The sequence below is a fragment of the Oryza brachyantha genome, chromosome 5 (assembly GCF_000231095.2).
Source record: "Oryza brachyantha chromosome 5, ObraRS2, whole genome shotgun sequence".
Taxonomy (NCBI): Eukaryota; Viridiplantae; Streptophyta; class Magnoliopsida; order Poales; family Poaceae; genus Oryza; species Oryza brachyantha.
Genome location: NC_023167.2, coordinates 19,163,686 through 19,183,143, shown reverse-complemented (window position 1 = coordinate 19,183,143; position 19,458 = coordinate 19,163,686). Strand labels below are relative to the sequence as shown.

The 19,458-nt window shown below is 43.3% G+C and overlaps 2 protein-coding genes across 4 annotated transcripts; one reads left to right on the top strand and one right to left on the bottom strand.

Moving 5' to 3' along the window:
- Positions 1 to 838: 838 nt before the first annotated feature.
- Positions 839 to 2,546, bottom strand: LOC102706103 (protein WHAT'S THIS FACTOR 1 homolog, chloroplastic). The gene has a single exon (XM_015837220.2). The coding sequence runs from the start codon at positions 2,427 to 2,429 to the stop codon at positions 900 to 902; it is 1,530 nt and encodes a 509-aa protein (XP_015692706.2). The 5' UTR covers positions 2,430 to 2,546; the 3' UTR covers positions 839 to 899.
- A 5,570-nt stretch (positions 2,547 to 8,116) lies between these two features.
- LOC102705817 (protein SUPPRESSOR OF PHYA-105 1-like) lies at positions 8,117 to 18,338 on the top strand. 3 transcript variants are annotated; one of them, XM_015837620.2, is made up of 10 exons: positions 8,117 to 8,531; positions 8,631 to 8,726; positions 8,825 to 10,502; positions 11,139 to 11,296; positions 11,937 to 12,786; positions 14,302 to 14,448; positions 15,048 to 15,365; positions 15,447 to 15,506; positions 16,007 to 17,584; positions 18,028 to 18,338. In XM_015837620.2, the coding sequence occupies exons 3-9, from the start codon at positions 8,841 to 8,843 to the stop codon at positions 16,196 to 16,198; spliced, it is 3,387 nt and encodes a 1,128-aa protein (XP_015693106.1). In that variant the 5' UTR covers positions 8,117 to 8,531; positions 8,631 to 8,726; positions 8,825 to 8,840; the 3' UTR covers positions 16,199 to 17,584; positions 18,028 to 18,338. The 3 variants fall into 3 exon arrangements, with proteins under 3 accessions (XP_015693106.1, XP_006654813.1, XP_040379748.1); XM_006654750.3 differs by having other exon boundaries at positions 8,631 to 10,502; XM_040523814.1 differs by having other exon boundaries at positions 8,117 to 8,536; positions 8,631 to 10,502.
- Positions 18,339 to 19,458: the final 1,120 nt, after the last annotated feature.

Here is a 19,458-nt window from a genome sequence, read left to right as displayed (position 1 = left end):
CAAAGACTGGGAATGCAGCTCTGATTTGAAACAGTAAGAAATGAGGCGATGAAACATTGAATGCTTCTTAAACTTGGCAATTTAGACAGATGAGGTAACATAGTACATGTTGCAAAGTCAGAAAATGCCCCGCAAATTCAGTTTTCATGACCATTTTAAAATGTCAGCCCAATACTGCAGGGAATATGAATTCGTTCCGAGTTTGTATGAAGCTATCTTTTCTTTTTCCTGGTCCAGATAGGGAATTCTATGATAAATTCAGTGGCTTGAATTTCTTTTCTCCATACGATGCTTTGAAAAAAAAGTTGTCATCAACTCTAACAAGCGCCGATTAATGGTGCAAATGACAATGTTCCCTGTGGCACTTACTATGACTGCTACAAGGTAATCAATATCCAAACCAGAAGGGAGGATTCCCGAACAATTGAAAGTACATGCATTGCTTCCCAAAAAGTTTAAGAACAAATTATAACATGCTCATGATCATCTCACACTAGTATTCTATTTTTACTTCATAAGAACATCACCTTATTTTCTTCTTAAGAGAAGGCCCATTGCCACCAACATAGCAAAATATGAATTAATTTATGTAGTTTTGTACTTAGTTCTTACAGCTTGGCGCCTAATTTATATCACCAGGCAAGCTTGATCAAAGCCCCCATATTTTCGAAATCATTCACCAGGACTATATTAGTTATGATTCCAATGTGCTCATGTAGTATGATAGAATTTTGATATGCTATTCATGTGCTCAGCAACAAAATTCAAGCAGCGCACTCAGCAACAAAATTCAAGCAGCGCACCTCAAAGGACAAAGGGCTTTGCAACTTTCTAGATATGATGAAACAACTAACGAAAAATGTTAAGCACTCTATCAAATAATGCAAAAATAGACCAATTTACCATCGTTCCCTTGGTTTGCCATCAGGAAATACAGGAGCATGTGTCTTGCCATTCGCAGAACTAGCACTAGTTTTCATAGTCACCTTGACTTCTTTCAGACTTGAGTCATCATCATCATCTTCAAAGTCTGGTGGCGAGTCATCGTTCTCACCAACCCAACCATCTCCCCAGTGGTAGTCAGCATCAGATTTGCCACCAGAAATTTCAGTAATCAAGTCTTCCATATCCGACAATCCCTCATCATCATCTTCTGTGTCGCTTCCTTCACTCAACATTTGCGCAGCTCGATTGATTCCATCAGCCTCCTGAATAGTTTCAGGCACACCCCTTCTAGGGAAGCGTGGAACTGCAACAAGAGCCCTCATCTTCTCCTTAAGCAGCACAAGCTTGCTCTTCTCGATCAACTGGGAGTTCTTATATGCCTCACGGAGGAAGACCGAGTCCCTGTCCCCTTTGAGTGACACATAAAACATGTCTGGATGGCGAATTATCATTCCCCGCAGAGATTGAGAGAACCGGAATTCCTCCCGAAAGTGTGTTAAATGATCCACTAGCGTGCGCTTCTCAAGTGTCAGGCTCAGAATCTCATGTACTACAGCACATGCGTGCTTCTCCTTCTCATCTGACCCGGACCGCAGATGCGAGAAGTCAGCGTATGGTGAAATGTATGGCATTTCCCTGAATCGCGCAACCCTGCGTGACTCTCCTCGTGACAATTTCAACCCATGAGGCAGCTTGACCCTATTAAACTTGAGTGGCCGGTCGATGATCAGATTCCTCTCTTCTGCTTCCCTCGCCCGATTCTCCTCCTCGGCAACCTCCGCCGCCGACACCGCCAGTTCAGGGTCCCAATGAGTGAGCTCCAGCCCAGGCCCTCGGTCCATCTGAACAAGGCGGAAGTACTGCGGGTACCTGAGGCAGATAGTGTCGCGAAACTCGGGCGGGAGACCGAGGTCCTGCTTGAGGTGAGCGATCTTCTCGATGAGGATGCGTTTCTCCTGGGACATCATGAGGAGCTTGCGGAGCTTGGTGACGGCTAGGCCCTCCGACTCATTCTTAAGGTGGAGCTCGTCGAGGTAGAGGCGCTCTGCGGCAGGGGTGAGGCGGAATCTGAGCGAGTAGACGCCCTCCTCGACGATCTCGAACACCCCCGGGAATCGCTTGAGGAGCGCGATGAGGCGGCGCTTGCGGGTGAGGCCGAGGTCGCGGCGGAAGCGGCCGAGGTCGCGGAGGCTCATGACGCGGTCGGGCTGGGAGACGAGGATGTTGCGGAGCTTGAGCACCAGCTTGAGCTTCTTGTCGCGCTGGATGACGTTGTCGAACGGGATCTCCTTGCGGCGCTTCACGGCGGCCTGCGCCACCACCGCCAGCCGCGGGGCGCGGGGCCGGAGGAGGCGCAGCGACGGCGCCAGCGCGGGCGGGCGGAGCGGGAGGGAGGCGCCGAGGAAGAGGGACTTGGGGGGCGGCGGGTGGCGGGGAGCAGCCGGCGGGGAGGGGAAGGGGAGCAGCAGCAGCTTGGCGTCCATCTCCGCGAGCTTGGGAGGGGATTGCAAGCTCTCCGCTCCGCTCAGGCTCCCCGCATCGGAAGAGGAGGTGGTCGTGGTGGGGATAAACCTCCGGCTCCGCTCCGGGAGGGTGCCGATATTTCCATTGGGTTTTGGGCGATATTTGTTTTGGAGGTTATGGCTTGTTAGTGCACATGGCCCGGCCTGCTTGTAGATTTGGCCCAACGTATTTGGTTTGCAATCGAATAGGCCAAGCCCATTTACAGAATTGCCTCTGCACGTGAGATTAAAGGCAAAGAATCTGTCTCGGCTATTAAATCCTTAAAAAATAGGATCTGCTAAATTTTGATTTTTTGATTTTAAATTTAAAGTTGATTTTAATATTTTTATTATTTTTCAGCTTTTTCTTTAAAATCATTAGGAACACATATATAAAAATAACCATTTATAAATTATTTTTTATTTGTAAATATGCCGTTTGACTTTTTACGGGAGAAAAACTATATGATCTAAAAACCAAAGCTGTAAAATAAATTACAATGAAAAACTTAAAATCAACTCTAAATTTAATCTTATAAGCCAAAATTTAATTTTTCAACCTTGAATTTAAAGTTGATTTTAGGGTTTTTGCATCGAGGTTTAATTTTCAACATGTCACTAAACGATCGGCAAATAAATGATGAACAACAATACATCAATCAGAGAAGATACGAGATTTAACATGGAAAACCCTCCTAAAGCAGGGGAGAAAAAACCATAGACGTCAACAAGCAAATTTTTTCACTATATCGGGATGAAGTTACAATACCGAACGATGGCTTACAAGAAGTATATATATGGTGAAACACTAGAATCCAAGCCTACAGCGACAGGCCTCTGCTTCGCTCCGGCGAAGTGGCCTTTATATGAGCGCAAATGAATTTGGATCATAACTCAACATAATCTTGGCTTTTAAATCGGTAGGAATACGTATGTAAAAGTTTTATTCATATATTATTTTTCGTTTGTAAATATGTAATTTGACTTTTTCCAAAAAAATCCAAATAGTTACCACTCATAAAGTTGATACTACAGCACTCTACTGCCCTACTAGTTAAGTTCGAGTATTTAATTGATATGCTAAGTTCATTGTACTGTTTTTCCCCAAAATACAGAATGCCTAGTTTGTGTTCATAGAAACCATTGGCTACAATGTTCAAACAAAAAGGACAGACAACACAGTCGATAGCTCAACTGAGCAGCTATATGGCTGTTTGTAATCTCAGGGCTCATCACAGTCATCAGACTGTTAGAACAGATAAACAGACATTAGGTTGCAGTATTATAATAGGGGAAGGACACGAGACATGACGTTCCCTCCGTGCTGACAACTAGCTCTCGTACGGAGATGACCTAGGATCTGTCCATGGACGGAAACATTACGCCGTTGCCGATCGCCGATCACGCGGCAGAGACGATCCACGAGACGGCGGCGATATCGAGAAAACGCAATGTCAATGCACGGCCGGCCGGCCTCGTGCTGGTTCTACGTCCCACGAGAGGGAAACCCTAAAGAATTGCGGAAACGATGGTGGCGATGACGACATCCGCATTTTCATATCCATGGATATTCAGCCAAAGTCCAAAGCTAGAACAGTAGAATGTTCACATCGTCACATGTTATCTTCTCGAAACGAGAGAGCGCGATCGATCGGGGAATGAAAATTCGCCTAGGCAGCTTAGGTCCTCCGTTCACGGTTCACCCATGCCCGCCCCATTATTATTGACTCAGCTTGTTTACGACGCAGAGGTGGCCGGAAACTGGAGGAAATCGAAAGCATGGGAGGTGTCAGGTGACATGTACCAGCCAGCAGCATGGTAGAAAATGGCAGCGTCCGTCCGTCCGTCCCTTTCAGTTTCACCGCCGGGTTCGGTTTGCGTTGCGTGCGTCGGCGACCGTGTTCCAGCGACGGACGGACGCTGCTGCGAAACGGGGAAGAGGAAAGGAAGAGAGGACGATGGGGACGATCGGCGACGCCGCGCACCGCCGTGGCGTGGACCACCAGTAGCTGGACTGGACCTGCACGAGACGTCGAGGCTACGAGTACGAGAGGGAAAGAGAAAGAGATGGAGAGCGATAAAATATGGGGGCGCGGCTGCTGCTGCTGCTGCCTGCTGGCCACAGGAGAAGGGCACGCGATCAAAGATCGATCGATCGCGGCGGGTGGCGGGTCGGAATAGTTTAAAGGCGCGGGTCGTGGCCGGGAGCGCCCCACGTCGCGCCGCGCCGGAGCGCCAGCGTCCGCACCGCGCGCGATTTAGTTTGTTTTTGTTCTCTCTCTCTCTCTTGCCGGCTTCGCCGCGTGCGTGCGTGCACGGGGCACGCGCCAGGGTCTGTTTCACGGCGAATCGGCGATAGCTGAAAATTTGATTTACTGCTTGCTGTATGAACAGTTGACGGCGTTGAGGCGTGACGGGAGACCGCTAGACTGGTATGGTGTGGTATGGTAGGCGTGCAGTAGCTTTACCAATGCTGTTTCTGAATTCTGCCATTTTGGCCAATCAGGGCCGTCTTAACATAAAGTAATAGAAAAAGAAGGCTCCATGTTCACTCTCACGGGCTAGAAATTATCACGTTAATCGGAGAAAAAGAAAAAAAAATAAACCATTAGATCACGGTGGGTCCAGATTATAACGGTGTAGATAAATCGGAGAAAAAGAAAAAAAAATATGAACCGTTAGATCACGGTAGGTCCAGATTATAACGGTGTAGATAAATCAGAGAAAAAAGAAAAAATATGCACCGTTAGATCATGGTGGGTCCAGATTATAATGGTGTAGATAAATCATAGAAAAAGAAAAAAAGAAGGAGTTTTTTTAAGAAAAAAGAACTGATTTTTTGGATAAAATTGAACGTGGATTTTTTTTTGGGGAAGATAGGATCTTTTTAATATGGATGGGACAAGGAGGAAACATACGTGATTTTTTAGTAGAAAAAGAACATTATTTTTGGATAAAAATTGAATGTGGATTTTCTTGGAAGGATTGGATTTTTTTTAATATGGATCGGACAAGGAGATAAAAATGTTTTTTAGGAGAAAAAAGTGCTTTTTTGATAAAAAAAGAGAGTGGATTTTTTTTTGGAAGGATTGGATTTTTTTGACCTGGATCGGACAAGGGGAAAACATAATTTTTTTATTAAAAAGAACATGATTTTTAGAATAAAAAGAACTTGATTTTTGGATAAAAAATAACGTGATTTTTGGATATAAAAAAGAATGTGGATTTTTTTTAGAATCTGGATTGGACAAGGAGTTTTTTTAGAGAAAAAACGTGATTTTTTGGATAAAAAGAACATGATTTTTGGATGAAAAGAATGTGGATTTTTTTGGAAGGATTGCATTTTTTATAATCTGGATCAAAAAAGGAGAAAAAACATGATTTTTGGATAAAAAAGAATGTCGATATTTTTTGGAAGGATTAGATTTTTAATAAAAATTGGACAAGGAGAAAAAAACGTGAATGTAAAAGTTTTATCTAAGTTAAGTCCGAGTTTAAAACTATATTATCACTTTAATATTTATATTTTATAATATAATATGAAACTATATTTGATATTATAAGAAATTTCATAACGAAGTCTGCGCGGGCCACGATGCTAGTTATATATATAATTAAATAAATGTATATTTCAAATTTATATTGGTTACTCCTTCGTCCCAAAAAACAAATATTTCTAGCATTTAAATCTTATTTTAAAATATAAGTATTAGTAGGACTACATATTCCATCAATTACTTATCGTTTAACATTCTTCACATTTTATCCCTACCTACCCACCCACCGTTCTTCATTCGTTACTTTATTTATTAAAGAACTTTGTAGTCTTTTTCCTTAACCTTAATCTATACTACACGACTTAGAAATACTTAATAGTGCTTAATTAATCCAGCCTCACCATTTTGCTTTTAGTAAGCATAAGTGGAACCATAACAATTAAAAATTAATTTATAGGTAAATTTTTATGTGTGTTCTTAGAGATCTGAAAGCAACGCTAAAATATAAATAATTATTGAAACTCCAAAATTAACTCTAAATTTAACTTTTATAATTAAATTTTGTCCTATAATCATAAGCATAAGCGATAAAATGGAGCCATCATATGCTAATGATCGAAATGTAGGAACGAACGGATCTTAATAACGAGAGTAACATGATTGATCGGTTCAGCCGTTTTATCCTTGTTGGAATTTCAACTTTGCCTAGGTTATTTTGGGTTTATCACCTCTCAAGTTAAAACACTGTAAACAAAACACTTTTGCACTTAATTCTTTTTCGGAAAACAAAGTCATATCAGACAAAAAGATAATTTTAAGATAATAAATGTTGTCTTAGCTGCACAAAGTATGTACATATTTAGTTTGTTTACACTTTCGAGTTTCAAACCTCCAAAAATCTGGTACTCGTAGGAGAACATAGATGACGAGGTTTTACTTATTACTATAAATAAATATTAGACATTCGAATGATACAGTATAAGTGTGTAATAAATAAAACACGTTCCAATCAAATTTTAATAGTTTCATGAATTTTTTAACATAAAAACATTACCAAAATTTAATAGACTTATATCCCAAACAAATCAATGTTATAAAAAAATTGATAACACTTGTTAAATTTTGACAAGGTTAATTTAGACAACGAACTAAGCAATACCCCGTGTAACAGTTAGAAAAACCACCAGTCCGAGATGGGCCAGTGGGGGTTCACCTGGCAGCAACTCGGTTGCAACTTGCAAGTACTCCTTCAAATTCTTTTTGCTTGTGGATTTTGCTGTCAAGAGAAGTTGGCTGATTGGTCATTGGTGTCCTGAAAGGCAACCTATCTTTCATTTCCCACCACAGTTTTATATGCTCCACTTTCTTCCCTTTCTCTCTCTATCTCTTTATTTCTCTCTCTTGCCCAAACACACCTCTAATTACAATCCCCTTTTGTTCCCATAGGTCAAGTTTACAAATATATTTGCATGGCCAGGAGGAACCGTGCACCATGTTTTTTTTTCTCCCTTCTGGCCGGAGACCACGCGTTCTGCAAGTAGGGGATTATTGAAACCAACGTGATCACACCAACTATTTTTAGCAGCACATCCACACAACAGTGTTTTTAGCTTTTGGTGACATGTCAAAGGAATACAACAGTATAACACCTTATGGAATTTTCACTCCCATGTCTCTCGGATAATGCAATCTAAATTGCAAAATCATTTGTCTTGCCCTCACTTTGCTTTATTACCTACGTTATAAAATAAGTATGTGTTATACTTCAATAAAATATTTCTTTTTAAGGTTACTTTTTATTCCCAAGCTTTTGATTGGTATTGAAACTATACGAGTCATCGTATAAACACATATTCTAATGGGGAAAAGTTTAACCTTAGAAATAATTATATTTCAGAAAACAGAGAATAAGATCTAATATTAAAATGAGAAAAAAATAAAAACGTAATTTGCACACCTCTTTTGCATCAGAGCGACAATTAGAGAAAAATGTGTTCAGCACCACCTCCAAATTCTTCTTCACTGTACACGTGACCGTGTATACGCATCAAGCGACGTCGACTATTCAGGTCGGGTAAACTTTACCAAACGGCCACGGGCTCGGGTATCCCCGAGCACCACAAAACCGCACAAAACCGGCGAATTTTCCCGTAATCTGACCAAAAAACAAGAGGCCACCGCGAAAGCGTGATTAGGCCGGGGGGAGGAGGTAAACAACAGAAGCCGCGAAAAGGAGATAGAAAAAGAGAATAAAAGAGAGAGAGGGAGGAGAGGATAAAGCAAACGAGGCCTCGCCGGCTCGCCTCGCATCAGAAAATTCGTTTCCCCATTACGCGATTTGTTTAGTAATTCCTTCGCTTCTTCCTCGTCCCTGTGCTGTGCCCTCTCTCTGCTGCTGCCGCCTCTCCCTTCCACCACACACTGCGACGAGGCGAGAGGAGAGAAGAGGAGGAGGAAGAAAGAGGGAGAAAAAAAAACCTAAGCGCCTTTCCGTTTCGGGAAATTCCCGGCCGCGGCGGTAGCGCCGCCCCGCCGCGGATTCGCCGTCTCAGGCGGTGCGCGCCGGAGTCCTCGCGGCCTCGTCTCGGTAACGTGTGGTCTCCTTTTTTTCTTTTCTTTTTTTTTTTCGGGTAGGAATGTCGCTGTTTGGGGTCGAGGAGTTCTAATCCGTGGTCTAACCCTACAGCTATCGCGCGAGGGGTCGTCGTCGCTCGCGGATGGGCTTGTGGCGCTGAGATGGTCGACGGGCGCTTGTGGTGGGGCTGGGTGTGTTCGCCGTGAGGTATGTCTCCCAACCACTGAATCGGGGGGCGTGAAGGATGCTCCGGCGAGGCGTGATCTCATTGCGAGCTGGATGGCTGGGACGCATGGTTTTCGTAGGGTAGGTGTGGTGGAGATGGAAGCGGCAGCGGCGGCTGAGGTTGCCGGTGCGGGCAGCGGCACCGACGGTGATGTGCAGATTAAAGGCAGCAAGGAGAATGGGCAGCCTGCGGAGCAGCCGGTGGCCAGCGAGGCGCTTGAGATGCCCTCCACTCCACTGCCGCTCCCGAGGGACATAGATTGGTCGGAGCATTTCTCCTTCTTCAATTCCGCGGGTGGGTTTGGGAGCAGCACGGATGGTGCAAGGGGCTTGACTAGTGTTGGTATATCTAATTCTGAGTCGAGGCCAGACAGCGTAACCCAGAGCTGTTTGAACAATGCAGACGAGAGGGTCGAGGAGCTCACATTGAAAAATTGCATCAGCACTGATGTGAAACCTGAGGTTTCAGTTGGTGGAAGTACAAGCAGTGGGGAGAAGCCTACAGTTATGAGGGGTCTGTGGGGTAATTTTACGAGGATGGCTTGGAGAGCTAACGATGTGACCAGCAAGGAAAAGTTAGCAGCGAGTCGTGGCGATGTTGCAAACTTGAGGATTGGTGACATGCCCAGCAGAGAAAATTTGGCGGTGAGCTTTGGCAATAATATGATCTCACGTGGTAGTGATGCATCTAGCAAGGAAATGACAATAAGCCATGGGGACAATGTGAATAACGAGTTCAATTTGCCATTTGGTAATCAACAGCCTTTTCCGTCTCCACGGCCTAATCAGACTGAGCAGCTAGTGGAGAGGGAGAATGCTCTCATAGTGAGCAGCTTTTCAACTAGAATTCTTGATCAGATGAGGAGTAAGGCTGCAACACCTTCATCTGGAGTTCAGGGCTTCCCATTTAAGACTGCGTTGAAGGGTAAAGGTGTTGTATATCAAGGCACACGAGAGGAGATCCAAGTTCAAGCTAATGCTAGGCCCAGAGTCCCTATGGATAAGATTCGTAAGATGCCTAACATACCACAGGATTCCATGGCTAGAGTGGATTGTACATTTTATGGTAGTGGTGGAAATGTTTTAGAACCACAGTGCGAGGGAACCAGCCTGAGGGAACTAATTAAGCCTGCACGTCAAACAATGAGCAAGTTTGAGAAAATGCATTTATTTAATCAGATCCTTGACCTTGTAGACAAATCTCATACACAGGGTTTTGCTTTACATAATTTGCGCCCGTCGTACTTTACAATTTCATCATCAAACCAAGTAAAATATATTGGTTCTTATGGTACTCAAGATTTACCAGCCCCAGGCAAACTGGATATTGCAAAAGATGACATTTTCAATAGAAAAAGATGCTTTGATCCTAAAATCGAGTCCCAAGAATCTAATGGCGATAATGCTTCAGTCATAAAATATCAAAAACTTGGTGAACAAGGATCCATTGCTTTAAGGCGACCGGTGAATACTTTTTGGGCTAATCACAGAGGGGGCAACCAAAATGAAGGTGTTGATCCCGGTGCTTTGTGGCAGGGCAATTCTAGCTGCACTGTCAGAGAACGCTTTAAGGCCGCAGAACATTTCTATGGCAGCAGTATGCCTTACACTCAACGATTGTCAAATTCTGGCAACCAACAGTCGGTATTTGAATTGAGGATGCTGGAGGAAAGTTGGTACAGAAGTCCAGAAGAGATCAGTCAGTTGAAAGGCATACTACCATCAAACATCTACAGCCTTGGGGTTCTTCTGTTTGAGGTATGCCAATTGCTTTCATGACATATCCTGCAGTAGTCCTCCAAACACTCTACAGTTTTACAGAAGTAAAGTGACATTTTGCAAATACTATTTATTTTATTACCTCATGAAGTAGTTTGTGGACAATTTTACTCTAGCCATTTGATAAGGAGTTCGTGTTGTTTTTATTGGTTCTACTTTTGACTAGGCGACAAATTGACAATTTGTGTAGTGTAGAGTTTCTTACTTATCCTACTCAATAATGAGTAGTATATGAATACACTTCTTTTTATCTGTTTAGCAATTGCTGAGAGCATCTGTTACTGTAGCATAATTGTATGAGTACAAATCTGAGATATGCAATTTTGACTGAGACCATGCAACAGTCTTCTAGTTTGATGACATACTATTACTTTCTTCTAAGCCGTGTGGGTATATTACTATCCTTTTTAACATATTCAGTGAAATCTCGTCTAGTCTTAACTAGCACAGGTCTACAGGATGTCCCACTGATAGACTTTTTGCATGTGCATGTACAAACAATAGATTATGATGGCTACCAGAAATCACATTGGGGTTTACTATTTATAGTTTCCATGGAATTCTTTTGGTGCTATCTTAAGCCTGGGTAGTAGTTGACAACCTTGTTTTGACCAGCTCTTTTGCTGCTGCGAGACATGGGAGGTGCATTGTGCTGCAATGTCAGATCTGCGCCATCGGATTTTGCCTCCGCATTTTCTTTCCGTAAGTCCCAAAGAAGCTGGTTTCTGCCTTTGGTTACTACATCCAGATCCTTGTTCTCGGCCTAAGGCAAGGTGAGCATGTCCATCTCTCTTTCAGCAGTCAGCACAAAGAAGATACTTAGTGTTTAACTTAATAGGGTCAAATGTTCATTAGGTTACATTTTTGGTGAACTTCATAAGTTACACTTCTTACTCTAAGCAGTTCATTTGTCTAGTGAGAAGTCAACTTCTCAGAATATGGAAAAGCTGGGTTTTCCATCTCTTTGCTTCTAGTTCATTTAGTAGATTCTACAGCTCCAAATTCTCAGAAGTGGTGTGCTATTTGGGAGAGCTTTTGACTTCTGGAGATTTTATGAGAAAATGCAGCTGCCAGAAGCTCCCCCAAACAGGGTCTTAATGCTCGTGGCACCTGTATTACCTTTTCTTGCTTCTATTTTTCATAGATATACTGCTAAGGCTGACCTTTTGCTGATTGTTGAGCTTTGTTCATATAGGGCATTGAGAATGAACAAAATTCCTAAGTTTGTGGAAAAGTTCTGGTAGTCTATGGAATCATTTATTTGTTCATTGCACGAGACAATAACACAGAATCATTTCGCTAGTGTTTCCTTTCCTCCCCTGCTTCGATGATTTTTTTTCTTTGCCATCTGCGGACTTTGAATAATATTTCCACATTGATTTGTTCCTGATGGACATTTTGCTTTTTTGTCAGAGACATTCTAGGATGCGACTTGATAAATGAGGGTCGAGATTTGTCCCTGTTAGATAAAACACCAGATGCTGTAAATGAAGAGGACACGGAATCTGGTTTGCTACTTGGCTTCCTTTCTCAACTGAAGGAAGAAAAAGAGATGCACACTGCCAAATTGTCAGCTGAACTGGCAAGCTTAGAAACAGATATTGCAGAGGTTGAGAGAAGACACTCAATGAGGATGGGATTTAACTTAGAGGACATGGATGTACTGGCAGGTTCTAATGATTTCTCAGGAGCTTGTGCATATGCCCCTGAAGGTGCACCATTCTCAGGTTTGCCACCATTATTGTGCAGATCAAGCATATATGAGGAGCGGGTCATGAGAAATTTGGAGCAGCTTGAGAATGCATACTACTCCATGAGGTCCACCATTGAGACATCTGAGGCCAATATAATTAAACGCTCAGACAATGATGCTTTAAGGGTTCGTCAAAACTTTCACCAACTGAATAGTGATGCTAATGCTATCAATGAGCAAACAGACCCACTTGGATGCTTTTTTGATGGTTTGTGCAAATATGCCCGGTATAGTAGGTTTGAAGTACGGGGAATTCTCAAGAATGCAGATATACTGAACTCACCAAATGTGATTTGTTCACTGAGTTTTGATCGGGATGAAGAATATTTTGCTGCTGCTGGGGTTTCAAAGAAAATCAAAATATTTGAATTTGATGCCCTTTTAAATGATCGTGTTGATATTCATTACCCACTGATAGAAATGCCTAGCAAGTCCAAGCTTAGCTGCGTCTGTTGGAACAGCTATATAAAAAATTACTTGGCATCAACAGACTACGATGGCACTGTTCAGGTACTTATCTTATGACCGATCTATGCGCTTTTGTTAAGTTGGCATATTTCCATTGTTGCATTTTCTGCTAGCTTCCATGCAACAACATTTTTTTGTCTGATTCAGTTAGATTTACACATATCTTCAGACTTAAAGATGATCTGATGATTTTGCTATCGTTTTTAAGGATTGACACGTTGATTTCTGGATCTAGGATATTGTTAATCTGCCAAATTGGTGTATATAGTGAACATCACCTAAGTATTTAACAAATGTTCTATTGCATTGCAGCGCCATGTCCTCATAGTTTTAGTTTTCTGGGGGACAATATAATTTGTTCTGCTTGATCCGGAAGGTAGCAAAACTGCACATGTAGGTTTATTTTTGGAGCAAGTGCTCTGAAGGTGAAATTGGTGAGCTCCAGATTGTTTACTTCTTCTGAAAGCCTATGCTCTTAGCAAAAATGAAAAATCTATTCAAATCACTACTGGGTTCCCTTTAGAAAGGACAAGGAAGGGGGTAATGGGGATTATCTACCATATAATTTACTGATGGAACATGTTATAAGGAAAAAAAGAATATGTTGAACATGGTTGTTAAGGTGTCACTAGGGCGTTGATATAGTGCCACTATGGCGGTAAGGCGCTGCAGACATCAAGGCACTGCACCACGTTACAAGGTCACGTACGGTGTACCTGCATTATGCCCAAGGCGCTATCAAAGCTTCACGATTGCGTCCAGAGGGCTTATTAGAGGACAAAGGCGATGCTAGAGAAAGGGTTCTGCTGCAGATTTTGTTGGCCAATGGCACGATGGCCTACCCTCTGAGTGAAGGAACTGTTAGGGGTGCCAATTTCCCCCCTTCTTTTGTGTGGGTGGGGGGTTATCACGCCAGATCCCACCAAATGCATCGTCTCCAATCCAATTGAGCCGGCTATCTCCTCCTGTTTCCTCTCCCTTCCATCCTTTCCTCTGCTCTGCTGATCTAGTTCTTCCACTTGCTCCTCTGCTATGGTGATCTTGTCTGCTTCCCCTCATATTGTGCTCTCCTCTCTCCTCCCACTCCTCTACATCCCCTATTGTTGCACATGAACTTCATTCTGCCTTTCCTCCCTAGGCCCCCTTTTTATGCACTGTGCAAGGCATTGTCTTGCCTTACGCCTTATCGCTAAAGTGGTAAGGCAGTGTGTGGGACACCTTACCTTGCCTTACCCCCTTAACAACCATGATGTTGAAAGTAGGGCATAGAAGGAAAGCGGAAACGTTATGGTAACCATTATAGCTCTAACAAGTTATATATCTAGATCACATCACCTTTTTGTTTCTTTGCAAAAATAAAAAATGATTGTACTAATTATCAGACACTTATCATTTGCTACTCTAAGAAAACATGTCCTTCTCTGAACTGTGGTTCTTTTATGTGATTAAACCAGGAGCAAGTGTTAATCTATATACTATAAGCATCAGATGCATGAAATGCATTGCATGTATTTCTTTTTTTTTTACCATTGATTTGATCGTTACTGTGGAATGCAGTTGTGGGATGCAAGCTCGGGTCAAGGATTCACGCAGTTTACAGAGCACAGAAAAAGAGCTTGGTCTGTGAGTTTCTCAGAGGTGGATCCTACCAAATTGGCAAGTGGAAGTGATGATTGCTGTGTGAAAGTCTGGAGTATTAACCAGGCATGTTGTTGAACTAGTACATAATTTGTTGTACTATTTTCCTTAATCTACAAATGACGTGAAGTATGACTTTTCAAAATCTGCTTGACTGGGGTTGACAATTCCTGCATCGCAGCACCACCTTGCTTGCATTCAACAGAAATATGTATAGTTAACTGTCAAACCCTCTGGATTGCTTAATTTGTATAACCATAATGTTAAGCATGATAGACAGTGAAGTGATACATGATCTGTTTTTCTTCTTTAAGAAATCTGACACAGGGAGTTTCAGATAGGGGAAATGTTAAAACCATAATTTTCTCTCTCGACAATGCACTCCCATTGAAAAATCTGAAGGTATCATTGTCTGGTCAATCTAGGTTGGGCTGGTTCAGCGCTATGAAACGTACCAATGTAGTTGAACCTTTCTTCCGTCAGAAGAATGAGTCTACCATAGGAAGATACCTGAAAAATCTAAGTATTTTTGGCTACTGATGCAACGATCTTTAATTTATCGTACATTTACATAGTTTGATATTGTTGATTATTTCCACCTTCCTGACTACATTTTTTATTTCCTGACACCTCTTTAATCTGAGTCGTTTCATTGTTGTTAGCAGAAAAATTGCACTGATACCATCAGAAATGTGGCCAACGTGTGCTGTGTACAGTTCTCCCCATACTCCTCTCGTATGTTAGCTTTTGGCTCAGCTGACTACAAAATATACTGTTATGATCTGAGGAATACAAGAATCCCATGGTGTACTATCTCTGGGCATGGAAAAGCTGTCAGCTATGTACGATTCTTGGATCCAGAAACACTTATCTCTGCGTCAACTGATAACACCTTGAAAATATGGGATCTCAACCGGACTAATTCCAGCGGATTATCTACTGATGCCTGCAGTATGACGTTGAGTGGCCATACCAATGAGAAGGTATGAGCAGATTTTGTATTATCTCATTTTAGGAACCAATTTATAATCGACCTCAGTGATAAGTGATAATTGTCCATGCAGAATTTTGTTGGGTTATCTGTTCACGATGGATACATAACTTGTGGTTCTGAAAACAATGAAGTGAGTATTATTTTTAATGCATTTATTTTAATTGCAATACTGTGAAGCTAATTGAGTGCTCTATCGAGTTGAAAACACTGAGTTGGGCGTAGTTCTTGTTAATCAAATTATTATACCCAGGCACCCCCACTCTAAACTAGTCTGATTGACACTCGGTGTTCTGGTTTGCACCATTTATCTCCTTGTAATGATTACCCAAGTCGTGTCATACATTTTGTGGGCCATTTTCCACAACCTTATTAATAAACCATGTTCATGCTGTAGACCTTACCATAACACCTTAATTCTGGCATATGTTACATTGTTTAGGATGGTGACGTTCAGATTATACTCTTTCAAAGGTTTTAGCATCTCATGTTTTTATGTGGGGAGCTCTTATTTGTGATAGCTTTAACGATATGAAATTAATGCCACATCTTTATATATCTTCTGGCAATTAAAGTGTTTATATTTGCCTTTTAGTAGAAAAAGGTTCTAATGTATTTGGTGTTGGCGTGCAGGTATTTTCTTATTACAAAAACTTTCCCATGCCAATAACTTCTCACAAGTTCGGTTCAATCGACCCAATAACTGGACAAGAGACAAATGATGATAATCAGCAATTTGTGTCGAGTGTTTGCTGGCGAGGGAGGTCGAACATGGTAGTGGCTGCCAACTCGACTGGCAGCATTAAAGTGCTTGAGCTTGTGTGAATAAGTTTGATGGGAGCTTTAGTGAATGGGAAGATCTGAATCCTAAGGTTGCCATACTGTTGTGTTGATGCTTAGCTGCCCCTGCCCTTGTATATTTCCGTCAATGCCTACCTGCGCAGCGAGCAATAGCTCAAGCATCGACCATCCTTCAGCTCTGGGTTTCATTCGATCAAAGCATTTGCAACACGCAGTGTACCCCATTCAAAGCAACCTACAGCTCCAACTATTGGTGGTGAGTATTTGCTTGATCTGCCTACCAGAGAGATCGGCCAAGGTATGGAAGGTATCTTCAGTTCTGGGAGACGATTGCCACCATCAAAATATTTGGTTTGTATGGCGTTTTGACACAGTACAAACCATCATCTTAAGGATGTACTTAGGGGTCTGTACAGATTAGGGGCACCAAGGGTCCATGTAATATATGTACGAGTATATCTTGAAACCGGTTTTTTGGGCTAAAAAGGCTTACATGACACGTACTCGATCAATATCACTGGGAATTAACTCAGTTTCGATGTGCAGTGACTTATACCTTTCTAGTACAGTTGTTAGGGTAAACAAAGGGGAAGAAAGAAAAATATGATTTTGTAGTTTGAGAGAGTTAATCTAGAGAAGATGGATTTGTAGTTTGAAAAAGGTTAATCTTGCATTTGTTCCCCGCAACATATCTTTGCATTTGTGTGTAAATGATGCAACGAGGGTTCCCCTCGCTGATTCTCTGGTTACGCGTCGGTGCCGGTGATCATGATAATTTCGTTATGAGCTGCTTTTTGAATTTATTCCTGATGAACTTCATGCTCGGAGTCTCTGACATCTGAAAGTAAAAAAAGCATTCTTCACAGGAAGAAGAGAACCTGTTTACAGACCAGGACTCCTCTTATCTGAACCTTATTGACAGCCAAAGATAGCAACAGCACAAGGGGTTTGCACTGAATGTCTGCTGCGAACTTGTGATCCCCTACACACTTGCCAATATTAGGGAAGAGAGACAAGAGCCAAGAGCAAAAATAGGCAAAACAAAACTGCCATGGATTCCAGCTCCATTGTTTGCCTTAACTCTTCCTCCCATGCTGACCTTGCCCCCTCCCTGCGTCTCCCCCTTGCACCATTACAATCTTTTCTTCCATCGCAGGAAGGGAAGGCGAGGTTCTGGCATAGGGAGAGCCTGGGGCAGAGAGAGGAAGGAGCTACTCGGCCGGTCAATGGCGAGCAAGATTCAGTACGCCTTCTTGCTCCTCTCGGCCGTCATGGCCTCCCTCTTCGCCGGCTCGGCCGCCGGAGTTTACCACATCGTCGGCGCCGGCAAGGGGTGGCGGATGGCTCCCAACAAGACATACTACGAGGACTGGGCTCGCACCAGGAACATCAGCATCGGCGACAAGCTCAGTAAGAATCTCGTCGATGAATGCGCATGTTTCATGAACTCCTAAACAGTGCTATATACGAGAATATTTTTTGAATCCGTTTTTTAACTTAATACTAGCTCATTTCATTCATTTGTAGCTTCCAATAATGAATTCAGCCATTCAGAACAAAAGAACATTGTGGATTTAGCATTTTCGATCATTCCATCTTGCTTGACATTTGAAGTTACTTTTTTCTTTTTGTGGCGAATCGGGTGTCCTTATCTATGCTTGTAAAACAAAATTTAAAATTTTAATCTTAAATTAGAGTTGATTTTAGAATTTTTATCTTAGTTTATTTCTCAGACTTGAGTTTTAAATTATTAAGAACACATATATAAAATTTTTAATTTATAAATTATTATTCGTTTAAAAATATATCGTTCCATTTATTTCTATAATAAACCAAAAGATTGGACCGTGCAGTGTTTCTGTACCGGAGTGGGGTGTACAACATCGTGGAGGTGCCGACCAAGGAGCAGTTCGACAAGTGCAGCATGAAGAACATCACCAACCGGTGGCAGAACGGGCCGACCATCATCGAGCTCACCCAGCCGGGCCCGCTCTACTACTTCTGCGGCGTCGGCAAGCACTGCGAGGAAGGCCAGAAGCTGGCCATCAACGTCTCCGCCTTCGAGCCGCCGCCGCCCGACGACGACGAGGACAGCGCCAGCTCGGCGCCCACGCCGGCCGCCGCCGCCGACCTGCTCGTCTACCTCGCCGGCCTCGCCGCGTGCGTGGTCCCCACGCTGCTAATGTGACCGCAGCTGCGCGCGTGCGTGCGTGCGTTTTGTGGCAGGTAGGCTCGGTGTGTGTGCGCGCTGCGTTTGTGTTGCTCTGTGCCTTGTGACTGTTCGTGCAACTGTGTGTGGTGAGACTTGAGAGTACTAGGAACCTTTGGTTTTGAGGGCATGTACTGTAGCTGTAATTTTGCATTCGATGCGCTCGTCTAGGATTTCTGGGCTATGATTACTGGCGGATTATTCGTGACACACGTCTAAAAGTTTGATTTCGCCAACAAAGCTTACTCTACGGAATGAAACGGTAGAGTAAGGCATTTCCTGATTGTGCAAACAGGCTGACAGCAGGATCAATTTGGTACAGTCTGGGTAGCGATTTTGATTCGTTCCTCCGCGATACCAATCCTCTGAAACCAATATTTTCTACAGAGTGCATTACAAAAAACCGTGAACAATTTCGAATTAGAAGTTTAATTCGAAGTTTCTTACGAAAATGAATTTATAATTAGAATTGCTTCGGGGACTTGGAAATATAAAGCCTGAACACTTTCCAGAATCATTCTGGGCTTCCTCTTGGGCCTAATGTAACCAGGCCCAACAAATGAGATCAGTTCTCTCTGGCCCAAGTTCTTTCCCCGCCTTCTAGAAGCAAAAGGATTCAAATTAACCTGAGATAATACTGTAGCATCGCCTACCGCTTCGCACGCTCGTGTCGTGCCATTCGCCACCACCAAATCCCTAGCCTCCGGTCCTCCCGTTGATCTCCGACAACATGGATGGAGCTCTCCTCCGACAAAATCGTCAGCCGCCACGGATCGGTCGTGGGCGGAGCTCTGCGACGACATCATCGGCGAGATCGTCCGCCGACACTTCCCGTGCGAGGTGGACCGCCTCGCCGTGGAACTGGTCTGCCGCTCCTGGCGCACGGCGCTCGAGCCCCCGGCGTGGGCGCCGCCTCCCCAGCTCCCGTGGATCGTCCTCCCGGAAGCCGACGGGCCAGCCTTCTACTGCGTCCTCAGCGGCTGCCGCGCCCACCCCTTCTTCCTCCCGCACGGCGCACGTCGGTCGCGCTTCTTCGGATCGTACGACGGCGCCTGGCTCTTCCTCGCCGTCGACC